Here is a 14,989-nt window from a genome sequence, read left to right as displayed (position 1 = left end):
CCTGGTCGAGGGCACGAGCTCTCGAGACAGACAGACCCAGACTCAGAAGGCGGTCACACTGCTTACTAACAGGGTCATGGGCACGAAACGAATCTCTCCATCTCCAAAGTCGGGACACCTGAGGCCTGTGCCGCACAGAGTTCTTGTGCAGCCGGAAGGAGTTAGTGTACCCAAGGCCCCGTGCCAAGCCTGGCGCACGGGGTGGAGGACCGCGGGGAGGCTAAGTAGGCGGTAGCTGGATTTTTCCGAGGGCAAACTCTAACTGAACATAATTCGTGACTACTTCGCCAGACATTAGGTGTTGGTATTACAAAAGGGCCGTTTGGCTAGAAGGAACGTTAGTCAATTGTATACCCTTGCCCTTGACAACGCGCTACCTTCAAGTGTCCACCTAGAGGGGCATTTGCTCCAAGACCACCCTGATCTCCCCAGGGAAGCTGAGGCAGCATATTTACCTAAAGGGGCTCTGGGCTGTGATGACTGGACCCTCTCCTCTGGGGCTTTCCCACAGGAAAGATGAACGCGCCAAAGGGACGTGGGAGCATGTGCATGCGCAGGGCTCCTGCCGGCCCAGAGGGATGCAGGGAGAAGGCTGGCACCCTCCTCGTGGCCACCTCCCTTGACCCACTCTCGTGTGGTTCCAGAATGAGGTGGTCAACCGGCAAATCCAGAAGGAGATCTGGAGGATCCAGGACGTGATGGAGGGGCTGAGGAAGAATAACCCATCCCGGGGCACCGACACAGCCAAGCACCGAGGTGGGAGCCTTTTCCTCCGGCCTCCTGACGGCTCAGCAGAAATGCTCTGGTCTTTGGCTTCCATCCCACATCTCTCATACTCCCCCCTCTCCAGGCCCTCACTCTGGGCTCGGAGCTAGTCAGGGCCTTCTCAGGCTTCCGGGATCTGCCCCGGAGATGATAGGTAGGGGTCCCTTATTCCTTCCTCTCCGCCCAGAACAGACCAGGCATGCCACTTAGGGACCTCGTGGACCCTGATAGTCTAGATTCGTCCCCAGAAAAGGTCGAAGAGCATCTGGGCCTCCCCATCCCACCCCCACCCAAGCCCACGGGGCGGGTGGTGATCAGAAGTGCTGGGACTTCGGCTGGCTTTCTTTGCCATCTCAGAGGCAACAGTGTCCTTTCCATCCATCATCTAACCCCTGCCCAACGTGCTTCTCCGCAGCCAGCCTGCTCCCCAAGCCCTGGACTAAGTCCCTCCATCAGGCCTGGGTAGCCCTGAAACCTCCCTCCCACGTCCCTGGGCCTCCCCAGCCTCCTCCACCACGGAGCCCACCCCCATGCCAGGGCACACCCCTACCCCATCCATCCCTCATCTGTCCTCTCTGCTTGTCCCCCAGGAGGCCTCGGCCCCACGGCCACCTACAGCTCCAACAGCCCTGCCAGCCCTCTCAGCTCCGCCAGTCTCACCAGCCCCCTAAGCCCCTTTTCACTGGTGTCCGGCTCCCAGGGGTCCCCCACCAAGCCCGGGTCCAGCGAGGTAAGCTGAGAAAATGGACTAGAAGGTAGGTGGGGGAGGGAGGGAGAACCAGGTCCTCTTCCACCTGAAGGACACAGGCTGTGCCCGTCTCCGCCCCTGAGGCCTCCAGGCCTAGTGCTTTGGCTTTCTGTCTAGGGTGCTCGTTCTCACACCCAGTCTGGGGAACTTGCTTCCAGATTTTCCCTTTACTTGCCCTCATCGGCATTCATCATCTTCAGCCTCCGTCCAGGGAAGTCTCTTCCTAAGCATAAGGACGGTTAACAGAGATCCCCAGCGCTGAGTGGACTTTAAATCCAGGACTGTCCCGGCATGTGAGAGGGTTGAGGGTGGGCGTGGGGAGCAGTTTCCTAGCTGGTGTCTCGTGGAGCTCTACATGGGGCAAGAGATGCGGTGAGGCCCTCTCGGAAACATACACGTACATGGCTGAGGCCCTTCTCCTGGGAAGCCCAGTGTCCAGGCGGGGACCAAGACCGATTTATAGGAAGCGGCCAGCCTCTGGAACGTGGCAGTGTGTGTCTCAGGTTGGATCGTAACGACCCGGATGTTCTGAGGGGAAGGTTGAACCTTCACTGGGACAGGTAGAGGAGCAAGGGAAATGCATCATAGGCAGCAGAGGTGGTCGAAGCAAAGATAGAGGGTGCGGATGTGCCCAGGGTGATGGTGAGGCCAGTGAGCAGGGAGCTTTGGAGAAAAATTGGGGGACAGTGGGGAGCAGTGCATAGGTTGGGGCACAGCCGAGGAGAGACTTGAAGCCAGGCTGAGCATTCGCTCCGGAGCTGGAGATCCCTCCAGGACACGGGTGGGAGTTTGGTGGTCTAGGGGCCAGCCCTGGGTCCCCGCGATGTCATCTGTCTCCTGCTAACACTCTTTTCTCCTGCTCTCACAGTGGCTGCTCTCCTTCCTCCTAATGCTCTGGCTTCTTTCTGCCTCAGGAGCCCAGCCCGCCGCGGCCCCCCCTCCCCAAAGCCTACGTCCCCCTGGAGTCTCCTCCAAACGTGCCACCACTCCCTAGCGAGAGCCGCTTCTGGCCGTACCCCAGCTCCCCTGCCTGGCACCGCAGTGGCGAGCCAGCCAGGGGTCAGGTACCCAGCCCCCTTGGGTCCTGGAGGGCAGGGGCGGAGGGAGCAGGGCAAAGGGGCAGGTGAGGGGGCAAGGCAGGACATGGAACCATTTTTCCGTCATTTCAATATTAATTTTCCCACAGCTACCCTGGCAGACTCTAGGATAAGGAAAAGGGGTGGCTTTCCTCTTTCTGCTCTCTGTGGACAGAGGGGAAAATGAGTGTCACCCCACCCCATGCCCAGGGTCCTGGTCAGCTCCTGGCTGTGAGTGGTGGTGTGCCCCACTTCCTACCAGTGCGAGCAGATGAGGGAGATCAAGGGACCTGCCATGGCTGGTGCCATTCCAGTCCCTTCCTGTCCACCTCAGACCCCGGTCCTTCCATGCTATCTGTCTCTCTGCCTTTCCTGTGTCCTCTTGGGTCTCACTGGCCCTGGGCTGTAAGCTGCCCTGCTCTGGCTTCCCAGCCTCCCTCCCCAGGACAGAGGTGCAGTTAGGCTGGGAAGAGGTTGCAGGTGGGTAGTCCAGCGTCTAAAACTGGGCGCCATGTTCTCATCCCGGCTCAGCTGCCAGGACGCATACAGCCCCTGAGGGGCTGGCTGCCGGTGAGCGGGGAGGAGAGGCAGGGTCATCTCCGCTTTCCAGACGAGGGGAGGTGATGGGGTTCACCCATCTCTGTCACTGGACTCGAGCTGGTGTTTCTGGCCTCGGGCTCAGTCTTTCTGTGTGTCCCTCATGAAGACTTAGACCCTTTAGTTGTCCTGTGGGAGTGTAGAGGGGGTGCCGGTGGTGTCTGAGGCCCCTTCTAGTCCCAGGATTCTGCAAGCCCTCAAGCTAAGTATGCACTTCTGCCCCCCATAATCTTGGTACCAAAGCCCACCTGGTTCTCTTGCTCAGGTTTTGGGTGGGATCCTGGCAGAATCCTCAGAGAACCTCATTCTTGTAGCCCTCCTCCTCCAGCCATTCCTCCTCTCTGGCGCACAGCGAGTCTGTGCTTCTTGGTGCTCGCTAAGAGGCCTGGTCAGGTTGAGGGGCCTCTCTGTGGGCCTCGGCTGAGGGCCTCCTGGAAGTCCTGAGCCCTCACTGCACAAGATGAGCCAACATTGGCCGGCCTTAAGGTGGCCTGGGTGGGAGGCTCCACGGCGTCCCTGCCCACTTCCCAGCAGGCACACTCAGAGTTTCCTCATCCTGTGTTTTCAAGGCTCTGTGCTCCAACCATTGAAACCAAAGAAACATCCCTGAGGGCCGAGTTCCCAGCAGTCCCTACAGCGTGGGCCATCTTCTCATTTTTTTCCCCCAGCCCAAGACAAGCCATGAGCAGAACAAGAAAGACCCCCACCAGACCTCACCCCTGGACACCGCTAGAGACATCAACCTTGTGCCCACCAGGCAAGAGGTGGAGGCAGAGAAGCAGGCAGCTCTCAACAAAGGTACTTCCTATCTCATCCTGCCCTAGAAGGAAAGCCAAGGAGCACCAGAGAGGTGCTCCTTCACAGCCAAAGAAAGCAAGTACGCACCCATCCTGGGCCTTTCCTCTCTGCCACAGGTGGGACTGGGCCTCCTTGGAGAAGCAGGCTCCCTGTCTTCCTGCCTCACTGTTCTCAGGAAGGCCCACTGGTCATTCTATCTCCCTACAGTTGGCATTGTGCCTCCTCGGACAAAGTCGCCTGCCGATGAAGAGCTAACGCCGTTAAGGGTGGTGAGAAGGAGTGCTGATGGGCTCACCAATGGACTGTCCTCCCGGGTGAGCACAGCCTGTGAGCCCGGGCGGGCCTGAGTTGCTCTGGGGGTCCAGGGGCCTTTGTGTGTCCCCCCATCTGTCCACCATTCAAGAAACCCAGACCTGGAGGAGGAAGGCAAGATAAGTGGGAGGACGACAACAGCCCCACTGGAGAAGTCTTCCATCAGGGAGACATATCAAGGGACAAGGGACAAGGAAGATACACATAAGAAAGAATAGTTAGCAAAATTATTATTTTTTTTTAAAGATTTTATTTCTTAATTTGAGGGAGAACGAGCATGAGCAGGGAGGGGGCTGCCGAGGGAGAAGGGAGAAGCAGACTTTCCTGATGAACAGGGAGCCCGATGCAGGCTCCCAGGACCCTGAGATCATGACCTGAGTGGAAGGCAGGCGCTCAACTGCCTGAGCCACCCAGGTACCCCTTATAATAGTCTATATTATAATGTATACCATATAATAACGAAATGATTATAATGTGCCAGCGATGAACTACAAATCCAGCAAAAATCAGTGATCAGAGTCAAAGGGGCCGACCTAAGGCTGTAGACTCATTTCTTAGGGCTTCTGGGAAATGAACAAAGCCCCCCAGACTTGGGGGTTTAAAACAAGAGGAAGTTGATTCTCACAGATGCAGAGGCCAGAAGTCCAAAATCGAGGTGTCCCCAGGGTTGGTTCCCCGGGAGGCTCCGAGGGAGCTTCCATCCCACGCCCGTCTCCCAGCGTCAGGTGTTGCTGGCCATCGCTGGTGTTCCTCAGCTTGTGGACAAAACACCCCAGTATCTGCCTGCACCTTCACATCACCTTCTACCCTGTGTCTTCCGTCCTGTCCCTTACAAAGTCACCTAAGACCGGACGCAGGGTCCACTCCAATTCCCGACGCTCTCCTCTCGAGATCCTTACCTTAACCACACCCACAAAGACCCTATTTCCAAATCAGGTCACATTCACAGGTTCTAGGGGGTTAGGCCGTGCCCATGTGTTTTAGGGGCCGTTCTTTTTTTTTTTTTTTCAAGATTTAAAAAAAAAATTATTTATTTGACAGAGAAATCACAAGTAGGCAGAGAGGCAGGCAGAGAGAGAGGGGGAAGCAGGCTTCCTGCTGAGCAGAGAGCCGGATGCGGGACTTGATCCGAGGACCCTGAGATCATGACCTGAGCCGAAGGCAGAGGCTTAACCCACTGAACCACTCAGGCACCCCATTAGGGGCCATTCTTTACCCCACCACAGACAGGCTTCCCAGAGAAGGGACATGGAAGGCATTAGGGCAGATGAGGAAGTGGGAGTGGGGGATGGGCACCCGTCAGAGCCCGCTCTCCCCCTGCAGCAGGAGCGCCCCAAGAGTGCCGTGTTCCCCACTGAGGGCAAGGTCAAGATGAGTGTGGAGGAGCAGATTGACCGCATGCGGAGGCATCAGAGCGGCTCTATGAAGGAGAAGCGGAGGAGCCTGCAGCTCCCGGCCAGCCCAGCCAGCCCGGCCAGCCCGGCCCCTGACCCTGCTGCCCGGCCCGCTTACAAAGTGGTAAAGTCCTCCCAGCCTCCCGCAGGCCGGGCCGGGCATCTGCCAAACACGGCGCGCCCCCAGTCTGTGACCGGCCTGGACTGGGGCATCTGGGGGGAAGGTCATAAGAGATGGGCCTGGGAAGGACCCAAGCTGGGCACCCGGGAGAACGGGGGGAGCCTTCTCCCCACTAGGCAGAAGATACACGACAGCAAAGCATTCCTTGTATGTGTTTAAAGAAAAATAATTCACAAAAGGGAGTGCGTTGATTGTTTAAGTTGAAATGAATGATACAAAATTCAGTTAATAGAGCATTGTGCAAAATTCAGCACCCAAGGAGAGCTGTCACTCACACGCGTGTGTAGAGCATTTTCCGTGTGTTTCTGTGTACACCCTGGGGTGGGTCTACTGAAGAGGGTCGTCATAGGGCCCTGCCACGTGGCGCCATGTGGTTCTCGAATCTCACATTATTTTATTTAGTTCTTTCAGTTCCCAGGTTAGGAATTACCACCGCTGTCTTAGATGTAGGGAAACGAAGTCAGGAGAAATTCAGGACTCCTGCGCCGCATGGCTGTTGAGTGTGGAGCTGGGAGTAGCCCCAGGCATCTGCCTTTTTTCTTTCCACCACATTTCAGAAATACAGGAAAATCAGGATTATAAGTCTTACCCTCAAAGGGTTTACAGTCTCCTTGGTGTATTGGAGCTTTTGTAACAGGAATCCACTAATCCAACTGCCTAAGAGAGATGGCGCAGACTGAACACAGGGTCTAACCAGATGGGAAGTAATGAGTCCCAGTGAGACAGATATATTGATGACATTTGGCCTTTGCAGGTGGGCAGGCTTTGGACAAGCAGCGTGGCAGGAGGCTAGCTGTCCCACGGTGGGAACGGTGGGGTGGCAGCCAGATCGGCATGATGAGTGGGGACAGCGAGGACACAAGCCTGCTTAGGGCTGCCTGGAGGCATGGGCAGCAGGGGACAGAGTCCCCATGTGGTCATGATGGCACTGTCCCCTAGGTGCGCCGTCATCGTAGCATCCACGAGGTGGACATCTCCAACCTGGAGGCAGCCCTGCGGGCGGAGGAGCCTGGCGGGCAGGCCTACGAGACACCAAGGGAGGAAATTGCCCGGCTTCGCAAAATGGAGCTGGAGCCCCAGCACTACGACGTGGACATCAATAAGGAGGTGAGTGAATTCCAGGAGGGCAGAGGGGGAGAAAGCCTGGGGATGGGGGGTGGGTGGGGAGAGGGGACGGAACGGAGGTGGTGACCTTGGTCCCTCCCCAGCTTTCCACGCCAGACAAAGTCCTCATCCCTGAACGGTACATTGACCTGGAGCCTGATACTCCCCTGAGCCCTGAGGAGTTGAAGGAGAAGCAGAAGAAGGTGGAGAGGATCAAGACGCTCATTGCCAAGTCCAGGTAATGTGCTGGGTGAACTCCTCTGTCTGCCCTGGCACCTGGGACACTAGTGCCCTTGAATCCAGCACCCCGCCCCGTGCCAGTGGGAGCCCTGAGCCTCCCCAGCGGAGGGCAGGTGGAGAGTGGCTCAAGACAGCGGAACAGACCCAGCCCTGTGGCCGTGGCAGGGATGCTGTCATTGCGTGCCCAAAAGACCTGTTGGACGCAGGCACATGCTGTCATCAAGACAAACTGAGGGGTTGCCCTCTGGTGACTTCTCTTCCTCATCAAGGCTGCCCCAGATGTTCACTCGAACCTTCTCATTCATTTTAAGACATTGCAGTGGGGGGTCCCAAAATGTGTTTTGCCAAGGTCCGTCCCACTCCCCCCTGGGGACAGCCTTGCTGGGAACCAGAGCCTGCCCACTCACAGCACTCTGGCCACCCCGCCAACCTCAGTCCACAGGCCCCCCCCAAGCCAGTCAGACCATCCTGTCCCCCCACTCCATGTCTGTGTGTCTGTGCCTCCTCAGTATGCAGAACGTGGTGCCCATCGGCGAGGGGGACCTTGTGGACGTGCCCCAGGACTCAGAGAGCCAGCTGCAGGAGCAGGAGAAGCGGATTGAAATCTCCTGTGCCCTGGCGACCGAGGCCTCCCGCAGGGGCCGCATGCTGTCTGGTGAGAGGGGCCGGGCCCCGCTCCTCCAGGGAGACCGGCTGACCAGGTGCAGGGGAGGAAGCTCAGTGCTGCGAGGGGGCCAGGGATAGAGAGACACAGGGCCAGGGAGACCTGTCTCAAGGTCAGGACGAGCATTTATTGAGCACCAGGTACTGTGCCAGGCTTGGTGGGGTGCCAAGGGGCCAGAGTTGCCTCCAGGAGCTCAGAGCTGGGATGCTCTCCTAGAGCTGCTCTATGAAGGAATGGCCAGAAGCCACGCAGGGAGCAAGGGCGCCACTGTCCCTGGGCAGCTCAAGGAAAGGCATAGTGAAAGGGCGATCCCTGAGCTTGGCTGGGAAGGATAAAGGCATCACCAGTCACGGAGTGGGTCCAGGCATTGCAGGGTACTCTCTCCCTTCCCCTTCTGGCTGCGTGCAAGTAGGAAGGTGTCAGAAGGGCAGGTGGCCAGAGGTGAGAGTGATCCAGTTACCACCCTGGCTACTGACCCAAACCCACTTCTCTGCTAGGAAAAGATGAGCATGAGTAACAGACTTCACGCTGATACAAAAGCTAGAGGGTTCCACCCAGTCACTGTAAGGTTGAGGTCAGCCTGAGGTATGGCCCCAGAGAAGGTGAGACCAGAATCAGGAAGAACAGAAGAGGGTCTCTTAATGGGGGGGGGGGGTGAAGGATGGAGGAAAGACGGTGGTTACATGATGAAGCCTGATGGGGGGTGCGGAATGTGTCCCCCTCCTCAGGACCAAAGTTGATTAGGGAAGAGAAGGAAAGGGAGAGCTTAGAAGGCCAGTCCAGAGAGATGCCCGGGAAGGATGCCAGGTTTGCAAGGAGGAGGAGGCAAAGAGACAGGTGTGCTGGCCCCCAGTGACAGTAGCCAGGGCGAGGGGTCAGCAACGAGCAGCTCGGGACTGTGGCCAGAAGCCCGGCGGAAGGGATGGCGTTTCATTTTGGTCATCAAGAGGGGTTTGGATTCTGGCTTCCGGGGACTCTATGTCCTCATCTGTAAAATTCAAATCAAAATACCTGCATGGCGGTGTGAGCAATGGCGACGATGAATGCTCAGCGCCCAGCACAGTGCCTGGCACTCAGTAAGTGGTCACTGAATGCTAGCCCGATGTGGCCGCGGCGGTGCTAGTGACGGCAGGAGGACTCGTTGACCTAGCAGTAGCTGGAGTAGAAGGAGGCTCTGTGTGCTGTTTTCCTTGCTAATTTAAATGTGGATATTTTTAGAAACCAGAGGGTTTCGGGCTACAGCAAAGGGAATTTACGCCGTAAGGAAGAACCTACTGGCGGTCAGCGTCTAAGGGACATCTAGTGGGCGGCCAGGGAACACTGCGGGAGGTATTTCAGAGAGAGGCTGTTGGCTGGGCTGGAGCTGAGGACAAGAGAAGGGATGGGCTTCAGGCAGTCCTGTCCCGCTGCCAAAGGCGGCAGGACAAGTTTGGGCTGCACAGAGGCCTCAGTCCCACCTCTCTGTAGTTTAGCTATAAAATGAACTCGAATCTTCCAAAAATCAAATTCCTCCTGCTCTGGGCAAAAGGCAACTTCCTGTTTCAAGGGTTAGTGCACACAACACTGTTTTTAAAACTTCCCTCTGCCCTCACTCCAGCCCCAGGCTCTCCTGTCATTTCCCAGCCAAAGGTTCCATGAAAACAAAACCCAGCCTGGCCTCTCAGATTTCCCTTTCGATACACACCAGCTTACGTTTCAGGGTCTGTGCGCTGAAAGTAAACCGTCATTTTGCTTTTGCCAAAACCCCAACTATTTAAAAAATGGCATAGCAGGGCCAGACCTCAGACTTAGCCCACGGTTCCTGCTGCCCCTTGGCCTCTGGCCCAGATTCCCAGAGCTGCAGCTCTGCCCGGGACAGCGAGGACTGTGCGTGGGCACGGGTTCAAGCCTGGGACCGTGCGTGTGGGAGTGCCAGGTGCGGGTCGTCAGGACAGCGTGGCGTGCACAGGGTGGGGAGGCCGTGCCCAAGAGTGCATGTGTGGCATGCATGGCGGGATCAGGAATGCTTGTCAGCGGACCCAAAGCGTGCAGACTCATGGAGGAGGTATAGGGGAAGACGCGGCAAGTGTACGTTTGTATGCATGGCACGATGTCGGGTGCAGTGCCTATACTAGGGGACGTTTGTAGAGGGACGCGCATTTGTGTGTATTCAGGTGCGTGTTTGGAGAGGATGTGTGAGCGCAAATACGGAGCTAGGTGTGTGTATGACTGCAGAATGTCTACGGACATTGTGGGGAAGTCACTATGAGTACAGGAGGGAGTTAGCGAGCTGTTGGAGTTTACATACGTGTGTGCGAGTGTACAGCTTACGGATGGAGGCAGCGTTGATGAACGCACGTATATCTGCGGGACTGGCTTGTTCTGCAGTCTGAGGACGGATAAAACACATTTGTGTCTGCGTTTTGCATGGTGAATACATTGCAATATTTGTGAACACGTATCTGTGTGTGCAGGAGGGAGGAAAGCAGGTCTCATGAAGGGGCAGGATGGGCGAGCAGGTGTGACCGATGATTTATGCACACAGACGAGATAGTACTCGCGGACCCACGGTTATAATATCACACCTGTCCAATACATAGCTGCTACGTATGTGAATTTTAACTATTTCACCTCACTTCAAAGCAAGCTGGTCTAAGTGCACGATACTTGCTTCAACCCGACTGGAACTGGAACATTTCCCTTTTATTGAGGATTGTATTTATTTATTTATTTGGGAGAAGAGAGAGAGCAGGAGCACGGGGAGGGGCAGAGGGAGAGGCAGGTTCTCTACTGAGCGGGGAGCACAATGCAGGACTTGATCCCAGGACCTCGGAGTTATGACCTAAACTGAAGGCAGACGCTTAACTGACTGAGCCACCCAGGCACCCTGTAAATTTCAACTATTTCAATGGATATATTCCTAATATATATTTAGAAATTTTCTGCCTTCATAAAGAAGTTATATTTAACATAATTCATCTTTCTTGCTCTTGTTTGTTTAATATCATTATAAATACCCTTCTTCTGCCCATCCGTTGAAGGGATGCCCTTGGGGCTGTAGTTGGTACAGACCACAGCTCTATGCTAAGCTCTCCCAAACTGCTACGCTTTTAAAGGTATTACATCTACTTTTTACAAAAGACGTTTTCGCCTCGGTTGTGCCTTCTTCTAGCTATCAGTGGGCCTGCCAAGTCCTTTTTCTCCCCTGATTTCTGTTTCTGATCTCCCATGGGGTAGACACCCAGCAGGTCAGCTCCTCAGAAGTGTGTAGAGGTAAAGAGAAACTGGCCACCCGAGAGCTCGTCTGTGCATAATTCTAAGAGCTTCATGGCATGCATGTTGCCATCGATATTTGGCTTTCTTGAAACAGCCCTGGCTCAGTTTTTGACTTTTTGACTGTTTTAGAAGTCAAAGTTGCCAAACAACTAACCACTGGGTCCACGATACAGACATACGCACAGACATGTGTTTCGAAAGCGTTTGCGAATGTATTTGAGTGTGACGTCACATGTGTGTTGGGTCCCGTGGAAGAGTTCAGTTTGGAAATGCACAAACACACATATCTGAGTTGTGGGCAGCAAGCGTGGAAAACTGTTGGATCCCGTGCTCGAAGCCTGTATTCTGTGTGGGCGGATACGGCTTCCTGCTCACGAGGAAGTTCCACGTCTTGTGTCCATCTGTGACTGTGTGTGTGTACGCGATGGGAGTGCACAGAGGGCAGGGAGGTGTTGGGGTCCAGGGCAGGGTGGAGCGCAAGGGGCTAGGAAGTTGGATGCCAGGATCCTTCTGTTGGAGGAAACAGTGTGACCCTGGCTGAGGTCTGGTTCTCCTCTGAGGCCCTGTGAGCACATTCTCTCTGCCAGTCTCCAGCCTCACAGCCGCCCTGAGTTGCGCCCGAGTCTGCAGACTACAGAGAACTCATCCCTCCTTCTAGGCCACCCCCCTCCTCATTGGCCTTCCACTTTGCTCTTCTCAGCATGGAATCATAACGATCATAGAGTAAAATCCATTCATTCAAATGTCACCACTTTAAGGTTCGTAATGATTTGTTCACGGGCGGACCAAAGTTTGCCCTTTCCGGATTGATGAAGAGGGGCTCCCCAGGGATAGCGGGGGGACTGTGTTTCTGAGACTGCATGCTGGTCGAAGTTCACGGTCCCAGCCCTGCCGGATGCCTCGGTTTCCATGGAGGTGATGACTGTGGTGATAACTTGGATCTAGTCGCCCACCGGGGCCTGATGATCGGGGGTAGTGTGGTTTTCCTGCACTGTTCATCACCCACCGTAGCTCTGTGTGTAAGGAGCTGTCAGCTGCTCTGTCTGCTCCGTTTCCATAAACGAGCAGAGGCTTGGCCCAGAGAGGCTGGCCTTGCCCACAGTCACACTGGTTCTCAGCAGAGCCTGCAGTGGCCCGGTCTCCTCCTCCGGGGCGCCTGGGACCGAGGCCAGCTCCGCCTCAGCTCTCCTCTCTGCTTGCCTCCTGCGTGGCTCCCCGCCTGGGGCAGGGCCCCGCTTGCTCTGGGTGCCCGGCCTCCCCACCCCTGCCACCACCACCCACCCCTATTCAACCTCCCTGTTCATTTCTGTTTCCAGTGCAATGTGCTACCCCAAGCCCTCCCACCTCCCCTGCTTCCCCGACTCCACCAGCCAACCCCCTATCGTCTGAATCCCCACGGGGCGCCGACAGCAGCCATACCATGCGGGTCTGAGCTCTGACGTAAGAAATTTTCTACTGTATTTCATCCCCCCCCCCCCCCCCCCCGCGCCCCCCCCCCCCCCCCTCATTCCGGCATTGCTTATCCCCCCCACTGCCCCAGTGCCCCTGTGCCGCTCTCCCCCCTCCCTCCATCCGCTTGAGCCCGCAGCATCCCCATCCCCATCCCTGTCCCAGTCCCTGTGCAGTGCTGGGCCAGCACCAGCTGGTGGGGCTGCCTCTTGGATGTCACAGTGCCGCCAGTAGGTTTTGCTTCTCCAGAAGCAGGCAGGGACAGAGCTGAGGCCTCCCCTATCCCACTGTCCGCCAGCAAGCCTGTTGAGATACACAGCAGTCCTGCCTCAGAAGCTCCCAGATCACCCCCAGATCTTCCTGTAAATGACAATACCACAGGCAACAGTGGCCAAAGGCTGTGTGCCTCCCTTTCCCCTAGCACATAGCCGCTCGGTACCAGGCACGTGAAAAAGAGCATGGACTTCCATTCATGGGCTCCCCACTCAGGGCTGGGGGCGTGGGGCAGTTTTCCACAGGGTTCTATGAGAAGAGACTTCTGTCTCCTGGGGAAGCTGGGCTGGAGCTGTCCCTCTGCCAGGACGCACCTTTCTGACCCGTTTCTCTTCTCTTCAGTGCAAGCTCTGGCCGAGGCCAACGCCATGAAGCCCCACAGAGCCACGTTCTGAAGGCCTCCTCCGCCCCCGGAGGTCCTGGTTCCCCACCCTGGCCCCCTGCCCCTGCGCTCCCGTGGGGTTGCTGCCAAGATGTGACCTCAGTGTCCACACGCCCACCACGCCCGGCCACACGCCCATCACCACCACATGGTGGCCTTAGGCCGGGGCCTGAGATGCTGGGCAGACAGCACTCCCTGGCTGGCACCCGAGTCCTGGGGGGCTAGGCCCAGCCCTGGCTGGTGGTGTGATGGCCCTACTGGAACATTTCCTGAGGAAGAGGATGCCCTGGTGGGGAAGACGCTCTGGGCTCTCTAGGTGAGGACTAGGGTGAGGAGAAGATGGACGCTTTTGCCTCTTCCGGCCCCTCCTGACACTGAGGACGGTATCTGCCATCTGGTCCTTCCCCGTCGCCCCACCCTGCTGTCCCAGCTGCACCCGGGACTCTGACACGTCTCTGCTGATGGGTGCTCCCTTGGGGTCCAGTGGAGACTGACCACGCTGCTTGAGCCAAAGACAAGATGACAAGAGCTGGGGAGAGGCTTCTTGGCTCCCAGAGGGCACAGTGCTGGCTATGGGTAGAGAGCGGCACGCAGGTCTGTGCAGCGTCTGCGGACAGGTTGAGAAGGGGGAGAAGAGAGAGGGAGAGATGAAGGCAAGTGGGAGGACAGGGAAGCGGCAGGACTCGTTTGCAAATAAGAGGGTGAGGCGAAGGTGGAAAGGGGGTGTGGGATGGATGGGTTTCCCCAGGATGGAGCCTTAGCTTAGTGCCAAGTACAGAGCCAGACTGTCAGCCCTGCTCCTGCCCCTCGTCCCCCAGATCCACGGGCCTGTGCATCACTGGCCCCTGGAGGACCAACCGGCGAGAACGTGGTGACCTTCAGCTGCAGCCATGGGGACGAAGGTGGAGGGATGTGGTGCGGGTGTGCGGGTGGGAAGATGGCCCTTTCTGGATCTGGGCTCAGTGTCTGCCTCCCCTTCCGTAGCTCAGGGGCAGAGAGAAGGACCTCTGTCACGTAGGGTATCATCAGCCTTGGCGTCTTTCCTAACCATGTTCAGGACGTTTTCTTGTCCCCCTTCCCCGGGAATGTGCTGGGGGCCAGCTGGGAGAGTGCCCCAGAAAGGAAATGCAGCCTTAATCTGGGGGGCTAGGTTCTAGGGCCCCACGCCGCGTCCCAGGCATTCCCAAGGAGGACCAGGTGAGGCTACGTGGAAGGGCTCCCTTCTGGTCCGGCTGTCTCCCCATCCGCCTACCCAGGGAGGCCAGCAGAAGAGACTCAGAAGCAAAGCTCATGTTTTCCTCCTCGCCCCTCATCTGGGGAGGATGGTAGCCAGGGAGGAGGGAGGGGAGAGAGTGATACTGGAAAAACCTGGGTCCCTGGGCATTCTCTTTGCCAGAGTTGCTGCCCGGAGACTTCAGCCTCCAGTGGCCCCAAGAACAATGACTTTATCTGCCACCACGTCTTCTCCACTCCTTCACAGCGAGGGGCCAGTGACTGGTTCATTTGCAAGTAAAGATGGCAACTCATTCAACAAATATTTATCAAGCACCTTTATGTACCAAGCACTGTTCTAGGTGCTTAGGATACTGTCGTGCTTCTGAGGGATTGCAGGCTGGGGAATTCCACTTCCCTTTTAGCAGATTTTTTGAACATGAACCTTGGCTATGTTTCCCATCTTTAGAACCGCTCAAGCACCCCACACCTGTTTTTTCTTCCCCCACAGACCAGCAGGTGGGATTGGCGCGCTCTCT

The 14,989-nt window shown here is 56.7% G+C and overlaps 1 protein-coding gene across 1 annotated transcript in view; it reads left to right on the top strand.

The window, feature by feature from the left end:
- LOC111151116 (pleckstrin homology domain containing A6) overlaps nt 1–13,260 on the top strand; it is a 39,574-nt gene extending 26,314 nt beyond the window's left edge. The window contains exons 12-21 of the mRNA XM_022508900.1: nt 645–756; nt 1,356–1,495; nt 3,855–3,984; nt 4,192–4,298; nt 5,623–5,814; nt 6,811–6,978; nt 7,080–7,213; nt 7,725–7,870; nt 12,451–12,574; nt 13,199–13,260. Of these exons, the coding sequence (XP_022364608.1) occupies nt 645–756; nt 1,356–1,495; nt 3,855–3,984; nt 4,192–4,298; nt 5,623–5,814; nt 6,811–6,978; nt 7,080–7,213; nt 7,725–7,870; nt 12,451–12,566 (1,245 nt within the window). The 3' untranslated portion in view covers nt 12,567–12,574; nt 13,199–13,260. The remainder of the gene's footprint in view (nt 1–644; nt 757–1,355; nt 1,496–3,854; nt 3,985–4,191; nt 4,299–5,622; nt 5,815–6,810; nt 6,979–7,079; nt 7,214–7,724; nt 7,871–12,450; nt 12,575–13,198) is intronic.
- The last annotated feature ends 1,729 nt before the right edge of the window (nt 13,261–14,989 follow it).

The sequence above is a fragment of the Enhydra lutris genome, unplaced genomic scaffold (genome assembly GCF_002288905.1).
Source record: "Enhydra lutris kenyoni isolate GAN:26980312 unplaced genomic scaffold, ASM228890v2 scaffoldscaffold25, whole genome shotgun sequence".
In the NCBI taxonomy this organism is placed as follows: Eukaryota; Metazoa; Chordata; class Mammalia; order Carnivora; family Mustelidae; genus Enhydra; species Enhydra lutris.
Note: the sequence above shows the minus strand (reverse complement) of the source record. Positions and strands in the feature narration are given on the sequence as shown.